The sequence below is a fragment of the Epinephelus fuscoguttatus genome, linkage group LG11, assembly GCF_011397635.1.
Source record: "Epinephelus fuscoguttatus linkage group LG11, E.fuscoguttatus.final_Chr_v1".
In the NCBI taxonomy this organism is placed as follows: domain Eukaryota; kingdom Metazoa; phylum Chordata; class Actinopteri; order Perciformes; family Serranidae; genus Epinephelus; species Epinephelus fuscoguttatus.
The window spans coordinates 7,459,483-7,475,075 of NC_064762.1; the positions used below are offsets into that span (position 1 = coordinate 7,459,483).

Genomic DNA, 15,593 nt, shown 5'->3' on the forward strand with positions numbered 1-15,593 from the left:
CAGAGGCTTTCGGCCCATACTCGTCCAGATGTGCAATAAAGCCAGTTGGAGCAAGTATCTAGAGACCTATTTTGAAGACACTGGTGACAATGTAACGGATGCTTTATATATATAGCTATAAAGAGAGTCACAATGGCAGGATTGGTGAGACTGACTTGCCACTAACTGTTTCTTTAGTATTCACAGCACAGTGATTTTGTGTTTGATGACAATTGTGCAGTAACAATGTTGTACAATATGCAGGCTTCTCATGCAGTGAAAGCCTGTGCAATTTCTTACATTAGATGCATGAAATCAGCAGAGATGGAGGTTTTTTTTGATTCTCCAACGTATACTGTGCTGCCTGTCTGTGCTGCGCTGTCTCAGTGGTAATAATGGGTTTCTATTTATTCCCCTGGCACATGGATAAGGGCTTTCACAGGGCCTTTGTTGCCTCCCATACTATTTCCTCTTGTCTCTGTGCTGCACAGAGACATGAGTTTGACGCCAAGGGGAGAATTTCTCCATGACCGGAATCAGCACCCCATCATCCCACAGCCCCACTCCATTTTCCTTTTTGTTTCACTCTCAATATTCTCATTCTCCATTTTTTTCCCTCTCCTTCTGTATCTTTGTTCCGGCTCCACAACACTGCTCCCTCATGTTTACATATAGCCTGATCCAAAACAACAAACCGAAGCTTTACAGCCTGCAGCTCGTATGCTTTCTCGCCCTCCTGCTTTCTCTCCTTTCACTTGTAGCCTTCATGACTTCTCTGGGAGCACACAAAAGAAAATGCTGGTGCAGAGGAAATTAAATGTCACGTTGAAAATTGTATTATTGGCAGGTAATGACATAGCTACTGTAGCTAAGTACCAGAGCAGTTAGTTGGTTCGGTATGTTGGCAGGGATTTTTTCTGAAGGTTGCGATTTCTGAAAGGTGCTGTCTTGAACACTGTGTTCTTGGCAGAGGAATCTTCTAGTCTTACCCTTGAGTCCGAGTCAGTGGTGCCATATCCAACTTAACATGCTATATAAAAAAAAAGACAGTCTGACCTCGTCTGTAATAGATTCACCCAGACCCAAGCTGACCAGTGTGTCAAGCCACCTTTCAAGAGGCAGCAGGAGAAGTGTCAATTATTTCATCACAGATCATAAGGACACACTACTCCTGTGATCCACTCTTTCTTTCTTGTAGTCTTCTCTTTCCCTCAGACCAGCAATTTTATTTTTGCTCTCTCAGTCTCTCCATCCATCCCCGAGCCCCCCTCACTTTCTGTCTGGAGCTGTCTCACCTTACTCTCAGTGTCGATCTAAAAAATGGGCTCAGGAAGTCACTTTGCAACAGCGGAGTGATATAAAACTGTAAAATCAGGCTAAGTTTGATTTATGCGCACCATTAGCGGGGAATAGTGTTCCATCATAAGTAGTCTGTCTGTCTAGAGGCTGTATACGAAACCTAAACCCGCGGTCGTACAGATAGGATTTTATGATCTGAACTGAATGATGGGATTATCATAGCTGTAATTATGGTGAGCGGTGCATTGTGTGTGCGTGAGTGTGTTTGCTTGATGCACCCTTCTCTGCAGCATCACAGTGGTTCTCATATTTACTGAGCCTGCATCGTGATTGATGCTGGGACCAACACGGACGCTGGGCTTGTTTCATGTTTTAAACATTGCAATAAATGTGGTAATGAATGAGATAATGACTGTTTGGCTGTAGTTGTCATGGCGCACATAACTCAGGAGAAAATGTGGTGAATCACAGCAAGCTCAGGTGCTGAATTTCAACACTGGAAATGTTTCAATCACTAGGGATGGGCATTTAAAATGATTTCCATATTGGAGTGCTGGCACTGAATTATCATGACGTACTTGCCAAAAGAAAAACGAAAAACGTAAAAATAGGGTCCTAAATGAACACCACAGCAAAAATGTGGGTAGGGTACGCCTACCTCTCTGCTCTGTGGAGATTAGCTATAATCATAGACTGTATAAGATAACATTGCCACTATGCATCACCCATTGGTTTATGGACTCCTATTTTGAATTTATTATAATTTATAAAAATGCTTATGGTAATGTAAAGTTTTGATAGCAAAAATCATTAAAACAAAATGTACTTACTAGAAAAACTTAACATCTGACTCCTAGAGGGTCTTTTAGTGCGACTAAGTGTTGAACTAGAATTTTTTTAGTGACCAGAACGTTACAATCAACATTCATAGACTGACACACACTGAAGTAGTGATAGCTAGCTACTCTGTGAATCTGGGGTTACACCACAGTGACGTTACCTAACCAACATTGTCGCCAACAGATGGCACCCGCTGTCAGTGGTCACACCCTAAACTATATGTAACTTTAAGCCTTAAAGGGAAATTTCGGTTTATTTCAACCTGTCTCCTATCGTCCTAAATTTGTTTCAAGTGACTAGTGACATAAAAATAATAGTTAGCATGTTAGCCGTTAGCCTAGATACAGCCGGGGCGCATAGTAGCGTCAGACCTGTTAAAACGTAAGTGAACGGGCAACCTTCAAGTGCAAAGTTAGTCCACTAAACAAGCTTTTTTTCCATAAAGACCGCCTCATAGCGTTAGGATAAATGTCAGAGAACATATAGAAAACGACATGTAAACGTGTTGTCTTACTTTACCGGTGTGCTGCCATGTTTGTTTACCATCTAGCTCTGCTTTCCAAAGCGTGGCCAAAATATCGCGAGAACAAGCAGCGATCTCATACCGTGCCTGAAATCTCGCAAGAACAAGCAGCAACAGCTGGAAGGCAGAACCGGACAGTAGCCTGAAAAGTTCATTCATTTCTTTTATGAAAGATTTATAGAATAATGGCTGACTTTTTGCCAGACTTTGACTTTGTGGAGGAGGAATTTGATTTTGCAAAGTTTGACGGCCGCCCTTATTTGTTTGAGCCAGAATACACTGACGAAGAGCTTCGTGAAATTGAAGAACGGAGGAGGAGAGAGAGAGAGAGAGAGGCGCAACAGGTAGAGGACGAGAGAGGAGGAATGGCTGCTGGAAGGCTGCGTAGCTCTGGAGATTGGTGGTGTACCTGTGAATGCTGTGCCCCAGTGCCCACAGAAGAGGAATGCCTCTGTTGCAAGGAATGGGACCGGTTGCAGCCTTATTTTCAAGGTCTGGATGTGACAGAGGACGAGACACCTCCACCTGGAGTAGTATCCAGCTGGGCTTTATCTAGAGCTCACGAGATTTCAGGCACGGTATGAGATTGCTGCTTGTTCTCACGATATTTCGGCCACGCTTTGGAAAGCAGAGCTAAATGGTAAACAAACATGGCAGCACACCGGTAAGGTAAGACAACACGTTTGCATGTCGTTTTCTATATGTTCTCTGACATTTATCCTAACGATATGAGGCGGTCTTTGTGGAAAAAAAGCTTGTTTAGTGGACTAACTTTGCACTTGAAGGTTGCCCGTTCATTTACGTTTTAACAGGTCTGACGCTACTATGCGCCCCGGCTGTATCTAGGCTAACGGCTAACATGCTAACTATTATTTTTATGTCACTAGTCACTTGAAACAAATTTAGGACGATAGGAGACAGGTTGAAATAAACCGAAATTTCCCTTTAATTACTGTTGAAGCCACAATAACATTCTTTGTATCCGTTTTGATTCATGTTTAACTAATAGTGACTCGATGTTAAAAGATGCGGTTTTGTTGTTTGTACACTGGGTGGTGCACTAGAGCAGGAAAAGACAGGTAATATTGGTAAGGTGCAGGTGATGAGCAGCAGTGTGTGACAGGGTAAGCAAACTGTGTTTTGTGTAGCAGCATGAAGAGTTTGTAGCGTGGAAAGTGAAACTGACGAATGGAAACTTGGGCACTGAACTGTTGGATGGACTTTGAAACTGTTAAATGGAAACTTAACTTAGATGGATTATGGACAGATAATGTTTTATCTGTGTGAGCACATGTGATGAATTGGAAATTGGTTTATTGTTGTTGACCAGAACACACGTCCAAACAAGTTCTCCCTGTTCGCCCCTCAGAGGCCTTAAATGTAATGTTTTTTATTGACAGACTCTACAATTACATTTAAACGGGTCAGTTATATAAAATCTCACACTTGTTTTTTTGCACTAGGCTGTACACGTTTATTTCTGCTGTAAAGTTGTACATTTTAACATGGGGGTCTGTGGGGATTGACTCGCTCTTGGAAGCAGCCTCTAGTGGCCATTAGTGGAACTGCAGCTTTTGGCACATTGCTTAGGCTTCATTTTTCAGCCCAGGAGTTTGCGGCTTGGCTATGATACGCAACTTTAATATTACACCATTCTGCTTGTAATGTTAGATTGAGTGATGTCTTAAGGTGTCAAATGATGTCAGAGGTGACATATATATATGTTATAAGGAGAGAGGTGGATAATGTAACACCGAGGCGAGACACCAACCAAGCAAAGATCACTGTTCGAGACCAACAAAAAACGAAACCGGTTGTATTTTAGCATCCTGTTGCTGTTTTTCCAGCATGGATGGTGGCACAAAAAGCAGTTTGGTTTTTTTTTCAGAGACATTGCTACATTTCTTGCACCCCCAAAACTCGGATTTTAATCCAAAACGTAATCTTTTCCTAGCTATAGCCAAGTGGTTTTGTGCGTTAACATAATCACAAGTTCAGCAGAGTGTTGTTGAAACATAAAGTGTGTATGTTTTCTTTTATGAAGCATGCACAAAAATGGAATTACTTGTTGAACAAATACTGATGCCCAATTGAGTCCTCGAGTACTCATGTCCATCCCTGTCGCTTTCCTTCTCTGACTGTCATGAAAAAGGAATATCACTGCTAAAAGTAACAATTTATTTCTTCCTTTGTCGTTTCAGCGAGGGAGGAGAACGTGGCCACCTTCCGTGGCTCGGAGTACTTCTGCTACGACCTGTCACAGAACCCCATTCAGAGCAGCAGCGATGAGATCACACTGTCCTTCAAGACCTGGCAACGCAACGGCCTCCTCCTCCACACAGGGAAATCCGCAGACTATGTCAACCTGGCGCTAAAAGATGGGGCCGTCTCCCTGGTCATCAATCTGGGCTCCGGGGCCTTTGAGGCCATCGTGGAGCCGGTCAATGGAAAATTCAATGACAACGCCTGGCACGACATCAAAGTGACACGCAACCTGAGACAGGTAATCGGGGGTAGCAGTGATGGACGGAGTTTGGAGACAGGTGGAATTTTTTTTTTCGCTTTAGATTACCTGCTTCCAAGAGCTTTGAGAGAGAGCTGGCGTTAAGAATGTCACCTTGTTCTGATTGGTTGTCATTCCATCGCCACAGTTCAGAAACATTACTGAGATAGATGTCATATTTTTGGTTGTCTTTACAAACACATGAGTTCTTTTAATTTAATTCCATCGTTCAACTTCTTCTCTACAAATTGAACAGTTATAAAACAGGGCGAAGCAGGTGATGGATAGCTTAGTCAGAGCACCATTATGCTAGGTATTTTCTTTTCTCCTGTTTATCAGCCCATTGAACTTGAGTTCCCTGTGTCCTCAAATTAAAGTTATCTGATAATTCTATTTTGCTTCACTCTCCCCTAAGCTGACACTTCCATCAGGCGCTGTCGCTATCTCCTTGCTTTCAGAAGCTGTTTTTTTATGCTCGTGGAGAATATAGACTTTCACTTTAAAGCCAGGCAGAGTGTGTTTGCCTTTGAGCCGTCCATTAATGCAGTATTTATAGCTCGGATGATCAGGATGCTTTTTAAAGACAGAAATACATTTCCATCAAAGATGTGCATCTGTTGTACATAAGCAGAATTTGTTACTTGACAGATATTGTTTACCATTTTCTTAATGTGATTTAAAATTAGCTTGTATTACAGCCGGGTGGAGCTAGTATGAAGCAGTGCTGTCTACAGGAGGCTGTAGCAAGAGAGGAACAGGATAATGAGAGCCGGTGCTGTATGGAGGTAGTGCTAGCTGCAAATTGTGGAGTTGTTCAGTGCCTTTGTCGACCTTTAGTTTGTCTGCAAGGTGAGACAGCATTTAGTGTTGCTTTCAGAGCAGCACGACAAGTAAGTGCCGATTTCCTGACCCTCCCTGACAGTAAGCTTTTGCCCTACAGGTTAGTAAATAGGTGTAGCTGAAAATCCCAACAGGATAAGACACAGTTTAGCAGGTTAGAAGCTAAGAGCCAAGGGCTGCTTGCCTGCTTTCTACTTCAAGATCTGTCTTTCTTTCACAATCATTTTCTCTCCGCTTTGAAAGGAACTCTTTGTTAGACTAAGGGTGAAGAAAAAAACACTACAAGTTTTGTTGGGGTTGGAGCCATCCTACACAAATTTTTATCTGACAGTCCCACATCTTACCTCTCTTTGTCTTTTCTTCTTGCAGGACTCTGGTGTAGAAAATTTGGCTAGGATGGCAGGCTGGCACTTTATTACTGCAGCGAATCTCTGACAAATCGTGTAGCGTTTTTTCACCACAACACTAACTCATCCATGATAAAAGTCATTTTTTTACTACTAACCAATATCTAACCAACTAATGTACTAACTAACATCCTAATTCTTCATCGTTGCTTTTGGTTTTTGTTTTCTGTCCATCCTTATTAACAACCTTTTTTGTTCACTATTCTTTTGATTTCCTTTCTTCCCCTTTTTCTGGAAAGCAATCAGGCATTGGACACGCTATGGTAAACAAACTACATTGTCTGGTAGATATCATTCTTATTGTCTTTTTTTTGGGTTTGCCGTGTGTCCCCTCCCCCTCTCTTCTTTTATTCGTTCTCTTTGAGTTCCATCCTAGACACTCTTATCAAAAAATGAGGAGATGGGTTTGTATTACCAGGCAATTCTTTCTTCGCTTCTTCTCAATTTCCTCCCTGACCTGCCAACAACCTCCTTCTTTACCCCACAATCCCCCATCCTGTTTTTTTTTTCACTTTGGCTTTTACTTTTTTCTCTTTGTTTCTTCCACATTACTGCAGATTTCCAACAAGTAAAAAAATTGAATTCTTTGCCTTTTGTCAAGGCAACTTACTTTTTGTTTATTTTTTTCACACAAAAAGTCCCCATTTTTTGTGAGGACTGTCGTCCAGAACTGACAGAAGCTTGCCACAATCCCAAAGATGGTGACCTCGACACCGAGCCCTAAAAGAGACCAAAAAATGGCAACCCTTAACCTTCATTGCGGGAGCTCTGACAGTTGTTTCCAACTCACTATGGCGCATGGCATGCCCACACCTCATCGACCTCTCACCTCCCAAACTCATATAACCTCAACCCTGTCACCCAAATAACCACTAACACTCTAATTCACTCACCTTCCACCTGTCACTGTATCACTCACTCTGCCCTCCCTGTGTGTTTTTGTAGCATGCTGGTGAAAGTGGTGTTTGTGTGTTGTGGCTAACCTTGATCACCCTTACCCCCAGGCTCATATGCATAACATTTCTAAGAATAAGCATACTGATCTAGGATTATCGGTCTGGTCCTGTGACATTGAAAATACAACCATGACACCTGAGCTAAACCTGATCAGAGATCAGCTATTCTGAGAGTGTGTTTGAATATGGGCTCTGGTCTTGATCGTGCATGAGCCTTCTGCACCTGTGTGGCCTGCTCCAGCTTTGTATGGCACCATTGATCCACTTACTCCCTTACATGTCCAATTAAATGTGGTTAATTTGCCTTCTAACAGTGATGACCTTGGTTTGCACATTGATGTGGTGTGAAAAGCCTCCCTTTGTTTTGCATGTGCGTGGATATGTAAATGTAAATGTCTGCGAGAGAGGGGAGAATGTGACTGATGTTGTGAGACTGAATGTATGTACGATTGCGCGTGTGTGTGTGTGTGTGTGTGCTCACATACGTGTGTACAGTATATGTGTGTGTCTGCAGTTACCAGATAAATCCCGAAACCTAAGACAAGTGCGATCAATTTGTCCTTGGTTTGAACATTGTACTAACCCTCCCCCCAACCTGAAGTTTCAGAACCAAACCTATGATCCATTCTCTTACCCCCATCAAAGATAAAGAAAATATGCCTCTGCCATATTTTCTTTACCTGTCCTGTGAATCCTATGGCAAAAATTCCATTAACAAAATCCAAACGCTGTCTGGTCCAAAACAATCGCTTCAAGGTACCCAACCCTTCTGTAAAAAAAGAAAGGTTCAATGAGAAAGCAACCTACAGTGAAAGACAGTTCAAATAGCTCGTTTCAAATGCAGACCAAGGAAGGACGTGTGTTTTAGATACAGCACAGGATCGAATCCCAGAGTGTAATGGCTCGGCTTTGGCTATGTGTTACCCCTCGACAGGTGACCATCTCCGTTGATGGGATCCTCACCACCACTGGCTACACCCAGGAAGACTACACCATGCTGGGCTCTGATGATTTCTTCTACGTGGGTGGGAGCCCCAGCACTGCTGACCTGCCTGGATCTCCAGTTAGCAACAATTTCATGGGCTGCCTCAGAGAGGTAGGAATTGAACACATAAAGAACAGGTGCATGTTAATTGGTATATCTGCATTTGCATTGAAATGTTCAATATCTCAGGAGTGTTTTCTTCATGTATAAATGTGCAGCAGCACACAGATGCTTTCCTGGTATTCACTTATCCGGTGCAGCTGTTTTAGATATGGACAATAATAATAATCAGCATACACTCCCCAAAAGGAAGGGAAAGGAGAATGAAATAAAATTGCATTATCAATTAAAGCTGCTGAGTTGGCAGAGGAAGTATCAGACTTTCAATATTCCCCCGCCTAATCTAATTCATAACACTTACTGCAGTTTGTGTGTGAGAAAATATCCCCAAATTGCTTCTGTCACATGTAATTTGCAGCATCAGCTTGAGTGTGCCGCTGAAACGCCTCCCAATGGGCAGCAATCTGAAAGAAATATTTGCCTGTGATGAAACAGGAAAAAGCCTTGTTGTTTCGGGACGTTTATATTGTATTTGCTGGCTCTTTGAGCTTGTGAGTAGAGCCAGAAAAAATATATTAAGTGCCCTGTTATTTACATTTTGCTCACCATTACTTATTCTGCAGCAAGTAATGATAATAAAGGGAGGACCAGTGGCTCTTCAGAGCTGTAAAAAAAAGTCTACATTGATTTCTGCAGTTTAGCAGCAGTCCTAGGAATAACATTATGTTTTTACTCGGCTCTGGGTGCAAGTTTGTGTTGGGGCTGCAATATGGAGCATTGTTTTTACTTTAACAACACGTCATATTCTCATTATCAGTGGTTTCATCCTGCTGTTTGAATGGTATTTTAGAGAGTGATAAATTGGTTGCTCGTACTTGTGGTTCTCTGTGCCTACTTGCACTTAGTTTGTTTTCACATTGCTGTTTTGATATTTTTAAGCTCTGTTACAGTGTTAAAAGGAAGGTCAGTTCTGATTAAATTACAGGAGTAATGCACTTTAGATGACTGAAATACTGCCAGAAAATTGTTGCCATAGTTTGCTGCTGTGGTCGATACAGTTACCTTTGGTGAAATGACAAACTCCTTGCAGGAAGTCATTTCATAATGGGCCAGGATCAGCGGCTGCTGAAGCACTACAAGCCGAAAACATGAATAGCAATTAGCTGCATCCACCATGTATCAAAAACACAGGTGAAAAGTAATGCAGCTCCTCTGTACTGAAGAAAAGACGGATCGTATGAAACTGAGAAATCCAACACTGTGAAAATGAATCGATCCACCATGTTTTTTTATTATTATTATATAATTCCTACAGCGTCTAGCTTGGATCAGATATCAACCAAAGAAATGTCTTCTGTTTCATTTATCAATGCTCACACCTGACACCCTATATTATTTATTTTTACTTATTATTAATATTTTCTAATTTAACCTATATTTAACCAGGAAACGTCCCATTGTCTTGAAGACGTTTCGTCTCCCATCCAAGAAGCTTCTTCAGTCCCTTGCAACAGACCCTTACAGAATCGTTAAGGTCACATGTGAGCTCTTAGTTTCAGGGTCGTTGAAGTCACATTTGAGTCGTTGACCCACCCAGCCGTCATGTGAGTCGTTAGGGTTAGATGGGACCAGGTGTGAATGGGTGATAAGTCATCTAGGGAGGGATACCAGGATTGCATTGTAGGTCTTCAAGAAATGCGAGCAAGTCCAGCTGCCTATGATGTAGCACTTATGATTACCATGACTGAGAATCTTTCCTGACATAAGTTAGAGAGCAGTAGTACAAAGTAGCTTCACTGTCAACACCTCACCTTACCACTACCTGATCATATTTGACGCTCACAGCAGTCCCCAAAAATGTGAAACCATTTTGACTTACATCAATAAGAAGTTTAGTTTTGCTGCAACAAACGCTACATGCAAAATGTTTGTCTTCAACCCTGGAAATGGAGCATCTTTTGTTCACAGTTTAATTTTCATGGCATTTCAGCTCCGTGTGTCAACTCTGACACAAACTCACAGGGATGCAACACTAATAAATACATTTACATTTGAGCATCGCAGTTTATTTCTGGCCTTCGAAACAGCAGATGACAAAACAGTCCTGTGGCAGACTGCGCGTAAGTTTCTCGTTAAAGCTAGAGTGCAGAGCTTTTGTCTCCACCTATTGGCAGTGAGAGGAATTACATAAAAACTGTTGACAAATGCCTATGACGTCTGCCTACAGGTGAGCTCGCTGCACCTCCCCAACCCCTGGGAGCACTCTCTTCTAAATATTTTGACGTTCCTCCGAACATGGAGCTTCATTTTTATGTGGTGCATCCACTCTTTGACGCTTCTTTGGATTTTCCTCCATAGTTTCCGCCATAGCCATCTTCCCTATTAAAAATAAAACAAATCTTTATTTCAAACTGTCAGCATACATAGTATAGCAAAAATACATCAGAATCCAGGGACATTCAGATGAGGCATTGATAAAACAAAACCAAAGGCAGTGCCAAATAGAAAAGAACAGGGGAAACAAAACAAATCTAATAAATAAATTAATCTCTCCCCCCTTTCACTGCGGCTGACATAAAACGCATCACTTCTGGTGCGCCTACACGGGAAAACGCCCCAGAAACTAAAACCTCCTGAATACTGAGAAATGTAAAAGCTTTCCTTGGAGTAGATAGGCTTAATCATCATTGTGGGGTTTCATTTGGCAAGGGCTTGAATATAACAGATGTTCATTTATATGTAAAAAATTGTGCATACCTGCTCTAAAATCTTTTTAAAAGACAGCAAAAGCTACAATCATCAAGTCATAATTCTGTCTTGGATAATTGGCTGGTAAGTTATTAGTCCTATAAACAGTGCTTTTACAAGCTTAGTTTTGTACTGAGTGAAACAAAGTTGGATGATTGAACACTGAATGATACAGCAGTATAAACAGTGCTGCATTAACTAACTGTTGAATTTACCAAGTGCATTTACAGGTACAGTATGTGGGGTTTAGGGGTGTCTGTTGGCAGAAGTGGAATATAATATTCATAACTGTTTTCTTTAGTGTATAATGACCTCATCATCTTAAAATGAGCTGTTAACAGCTACTTTCAAAAGCGGTCCTCCCCCATGGAGTCCGCCATGTTGTTTCTACAGTAGCCCAGAATGGACAAACCAAACACTGGCTTTAGATAGGGCCGCCTGGTTTTCGAGCCCCTACATGCCTGGCACACAGGAGAGGGTTCAGTTCTGCAACCCCACCAGTAGGTGCCACTAAATCCTACACAGTTAAGTCAAGTCAATTTCATTTATATAGCACATTTCATATGACAAGCGTAAACTCAGTGTGCTTTCAGTAACAGGGGTCAACAATCTATACTATCAAAAGCCATTTTTGGCCCAAAATGTCTGAAGCCACACGAAATATTTGAGCCTTATAAAGAAGTATTTCTAGTAGATCTAACTGAGCATTCATTAATATGTTTTACCACTGTGTGGCTACTGTGCAGTGGACTACTGATGATTATTTGGTACTTTAACTTTGCAACTTATTGCCTCCAAGACTTTGCCTTGATTTGGATTTAGAATCTATATCCAGCCTCACTAGGGAGACTGAATACAAGCCACCGCTTTTGGGGTTTGGGAAAATTTAGAGGAAAAGGCCTTAGATGTGTTGCGCACATTTTAGTTGACAATTTAAAAAAAAAAAATGTATATACTTTGTTAAATTAAATTTTTTCACTCCATTGTCAATTACACACAGGTCCAAAATAAACACATGCACAAACAGGACCTATAGTTTAGTTTTAGTTTAGTTTATTTTATTCCTGTGTCATGCACCTAAAAGTGCCCAGCCCTCATGGGTTTATATAGTCTTGCCACCAGACAATCGGAGATCTCCGCCTTCTGATTGTCTGGGGACACTCCTTTCTAAAGTGTGTTTAACACACCGGAGAAAACGGCCGGCAACAAAGCAACGCCTCTTGCATTTTTGAAAAGGACACGCCCTCCTGGAAATGTGCACTCCCCCTTTTCTCGTCTGCAAGGAAACAAACACACAGAGAGCTTGAAAATGGATGCCGAGAGATTTAACTCCGTTTTATCAAACGTGTGCTCAGTCCACAAGATTGTGGAAATGAGGGACTTAGAGCGACTTTGTTTAAAACTTTTAACGCAGTCAGACAATGTTTACGAGCACAAGAGTTCAGCGAGCCACTGAAGGACCGTCCTGCAGATTTACTGTTGGTTCTGCAACGCAGGGAGTTTTTTAAAACTCTGAAATTGTATCCGCCCATCTAAACACAAAATCAGGGAGAAAGACATCAGTCTTTAGTTCAGCAAAGCGTCTAAAGACTGACTTGTGAGTCTAGGGTTTATAAGACACCAAAAAAGATAGTTGCAGCATTCACAGATAATTCATAACAATTCAGTTCATTTCAAAACAACAAAAAAGAAACCAACATACTATAACAGCTCATCCTTGAACAAAATATTCTGTCTTCTCTCCCAGGCCTTGCAAATAAAATCTGCAACAAAAAAGGTTCCCTTCCTGAAACATAGTTGAAGCTTTTCATAATCATCCAACTATACATGCACTAAGTGAAGAGATGTCGGAGTGAGGGGGCTGCCCATGGACAGGCGGTGGGTTGGGTTCGGTGCCTTGCTCAAGGGCACCTCGGCAGTGCCCAGGAGGTGAACTGGCACCTCTCCAGCCACCAGTCCATGCTACACATTTTTACAATTGGCAAATGTAAGAGTCACTTTAGCCCCACAAAAATGATAAAGGAAAATTAAAATGTCAAAAAAATAACTGTAATTTGTCTGAACAGGGGCTAACGATCTACCTTTGGTGCTGGAGCCGCAGGTTGCCTACCCCTGCACTAGACCTTTAAACAGTGATTTGATCATGTAGAAAAGAAGAATGAACAGAATCACATTCAGTAACGATGAATCTTTGTGCTGAAATGAACTAAAACATTTAAATTAGCAAAGTCATTGTAGTTATTCCCACCTCTAACACTAAAACTCCTTCAGACAATTATCATTTTTATTTTATTTCACAGTCAAAACATCATTGGGTACTGTGATGATTTTAGCCCAGGTAATCATACTATGAAATGTATTTACACCTGCATATAAAACCAGCTTTGACCCAGCTGACGGGTCACGTCTTCAGAACTTACATTTGCGTGACATCTCAACGTGCTTCGTCATATTTTTACCTTCCACTACGGGGACATTATTATGCCAACGTGTCTCAGCCTGGCCCTCCTCCACCCTCGTGTCCTGGCTGTTTTCCCCTTCCATCACAACCTTCTCATTTTTGACAAGAGCCAGTTAGTCTTGTGATGTGCTGCCAAGCTCAGTCGAGCACCTTCCAACACGCCTTTCATTTAGCCAAGTTAGCTTCCATCAGACCACTTTTCCTTGTTTAGAGGGTGCGTACACACAAATACACACACACACACACACACACAAGCAACCATGTTTGGGCTAAGACAAAGTCACCTTGTCTGCATTGTTTTATGTTTCGACTGAGTGGCTCAGACTGCTGTTCCCCCAGTCATTACCACATTGGCTAATGCATCTCTGGTCCACCCTCACACTGCTGTCACACTCTCACAGACACAAATACAGTACATACATTTCTAGCACTGACCCAGCCGTGACTGTACTGTTGCCTGAGGCTCCGTAAATAAATAGATAACATGTCCTGATCTCACTCAGATGCACCTGTGATCCCTAACATCCTAGCTTTCTTTAGTCATAGGACAACTGGCCCAGTTTGCTCAGAGTACAGTTGAGCTCTAAACATCGCAAAATGAGACACTCTTTGCTGTGATATTGTGTTTCAAGCCATTTGTGTATTTATGTTTGTGCTTTTGCAACGTGGGAGGATTTGTTGATTCACAGTTCTTGATAGCCTTGAAATCGTCTTTTTCCTGAAGCCAGTAGTTGCATCAGTATTTACCGTAGTAATTAGTCATTCATTTGAATTGTATAAACTGTTGGGCATAATTGTTTGTGTTTGATTTGCCTATAGGTTGTTTTATTCCATTCTAAACACACTAGCAGGGTGAAGTAAGCTGTTTGGACACATCGCTGCTCTGTATGTTAATGCACATGGTGATGCAGTAAATTCCCACACAAGGGCTGAACTAATCCTCTCCTGAGACTTCTCACTCATCCTCCAGTGTGGGCGACACACCCAATGTGATTATAAGGAGAATAAATCTAATATACTGTGCAGCTTTTGTCTAGCTCTTGTTGCAAATTTTATGATGCTGTCTTGTGATACTGCACCAGCATGTAGCTGCACTCAAGTTTTCATGTTTCTGGTTACCTGCCAAATGTAAGTCCAATATTTGCTCTTCTTTTGGCTCTGTTTTTGGTCCCCACCAGCCTCTAGCTACTAAATCTTTTACTATATTCACCAGCAAGTTACTAACTTTTTTTGTCTCGGGGGAAAAAAAAGCTTCTTGTCTGAAAATAGCTGCCCACTGGGCTGGAGATGAGGTTGATGAGAGCTTTGAGACTGAACTGAGAGGACATATTTGCACGCTAGAAAACCAAAATAACGAGCTGAAAGCAGCTAAAATACTCTGTGGTGCTCAGGGGGACTACAGAGTCAGGTTGTAATTGTCCAGTAATTCACTACAAATGACCATTGTTGATATAAAAATATTAATTTGAGCAGCTTTGAACAGATAGTTTGTGTCTTTTTAAGAGGGCCTGTATGCGGTTCTTGTCCAAAATCAGTGTGTTATCTACAGTAGATGTGAGTCAGGATGCCCCCAGTATGGAGAAGCAGGCTGGAGTACTGACATGGGAGCTGAGCAATGTACTACTGTGAACAGGGTCATCAACAAAAATGTATTTTAGCCACCTTAAAAAATCAACATCAGTGTAAGTGTACGCTATATTGAGAATATTTTCACCGCTTACCCTACCAGACAGCCCTCTTCGATGGAGAAGCAGTTAATGGCTTCAAGCTAACAAGCTAACAAGCTAACTGATCAAGGCAGCGGTAGACAAGCAGCTTCTGTGTTCACTGATGTTAATTTACTGTTCTTGAATGGAGTCGTGGTTTGAAGAGGGCAATATAACGGCTTTAGTTTGGCATTGGAAGTTGCTTTCTGATGGCAAGGTAAAGTGGTGAAAATAGTCTTATCTAAATCACACCCCCAGTTTGGAGAAGCAGGCACCAGTACCACCA

General features: G+C 41.7%; 1 protein-coding gene across 14 annotated transcripts in view; it reads left to right on the top strand.

Moving 5' to 3' along the window:
- Window positions 1-15,593, top strand: part of LOC125897056 (neurexin-3b) — a 566,367-nt gene that overhangs the window by 229,911 nt on the left and 320,863 nt on the right. For 11 of the 14 annotated variants that reach the window (XR_007450378.1, XR_007450379.1, XM_049590088.1 and 8 more), the window contains 3 exons: window positions 4,843-5,144; window positions 6,631-6,654; window positions 8,282-8,443. Coding sequence is in view for 12 of the 14 variants with exons in the window: in XM_049590088.1 (XP_049446045.1) it covers window positions 4,843-5,144; window positions 6,631-6,654; window positions 8,282-8,443 (488 nt within the window). In the remaining 2 variants the exon portion in view is untranslated. The remainder of the gene's footprint in view (window positions 1-4,842; window positions 5,145-6,630; window positions 6,655-8,281; window positions 8,444-15,593) is intronic. The other 3 variants (XM_049590089.1, XM_049590092.1, XM_049590099.1) reach the window with 1 other exon arrangement.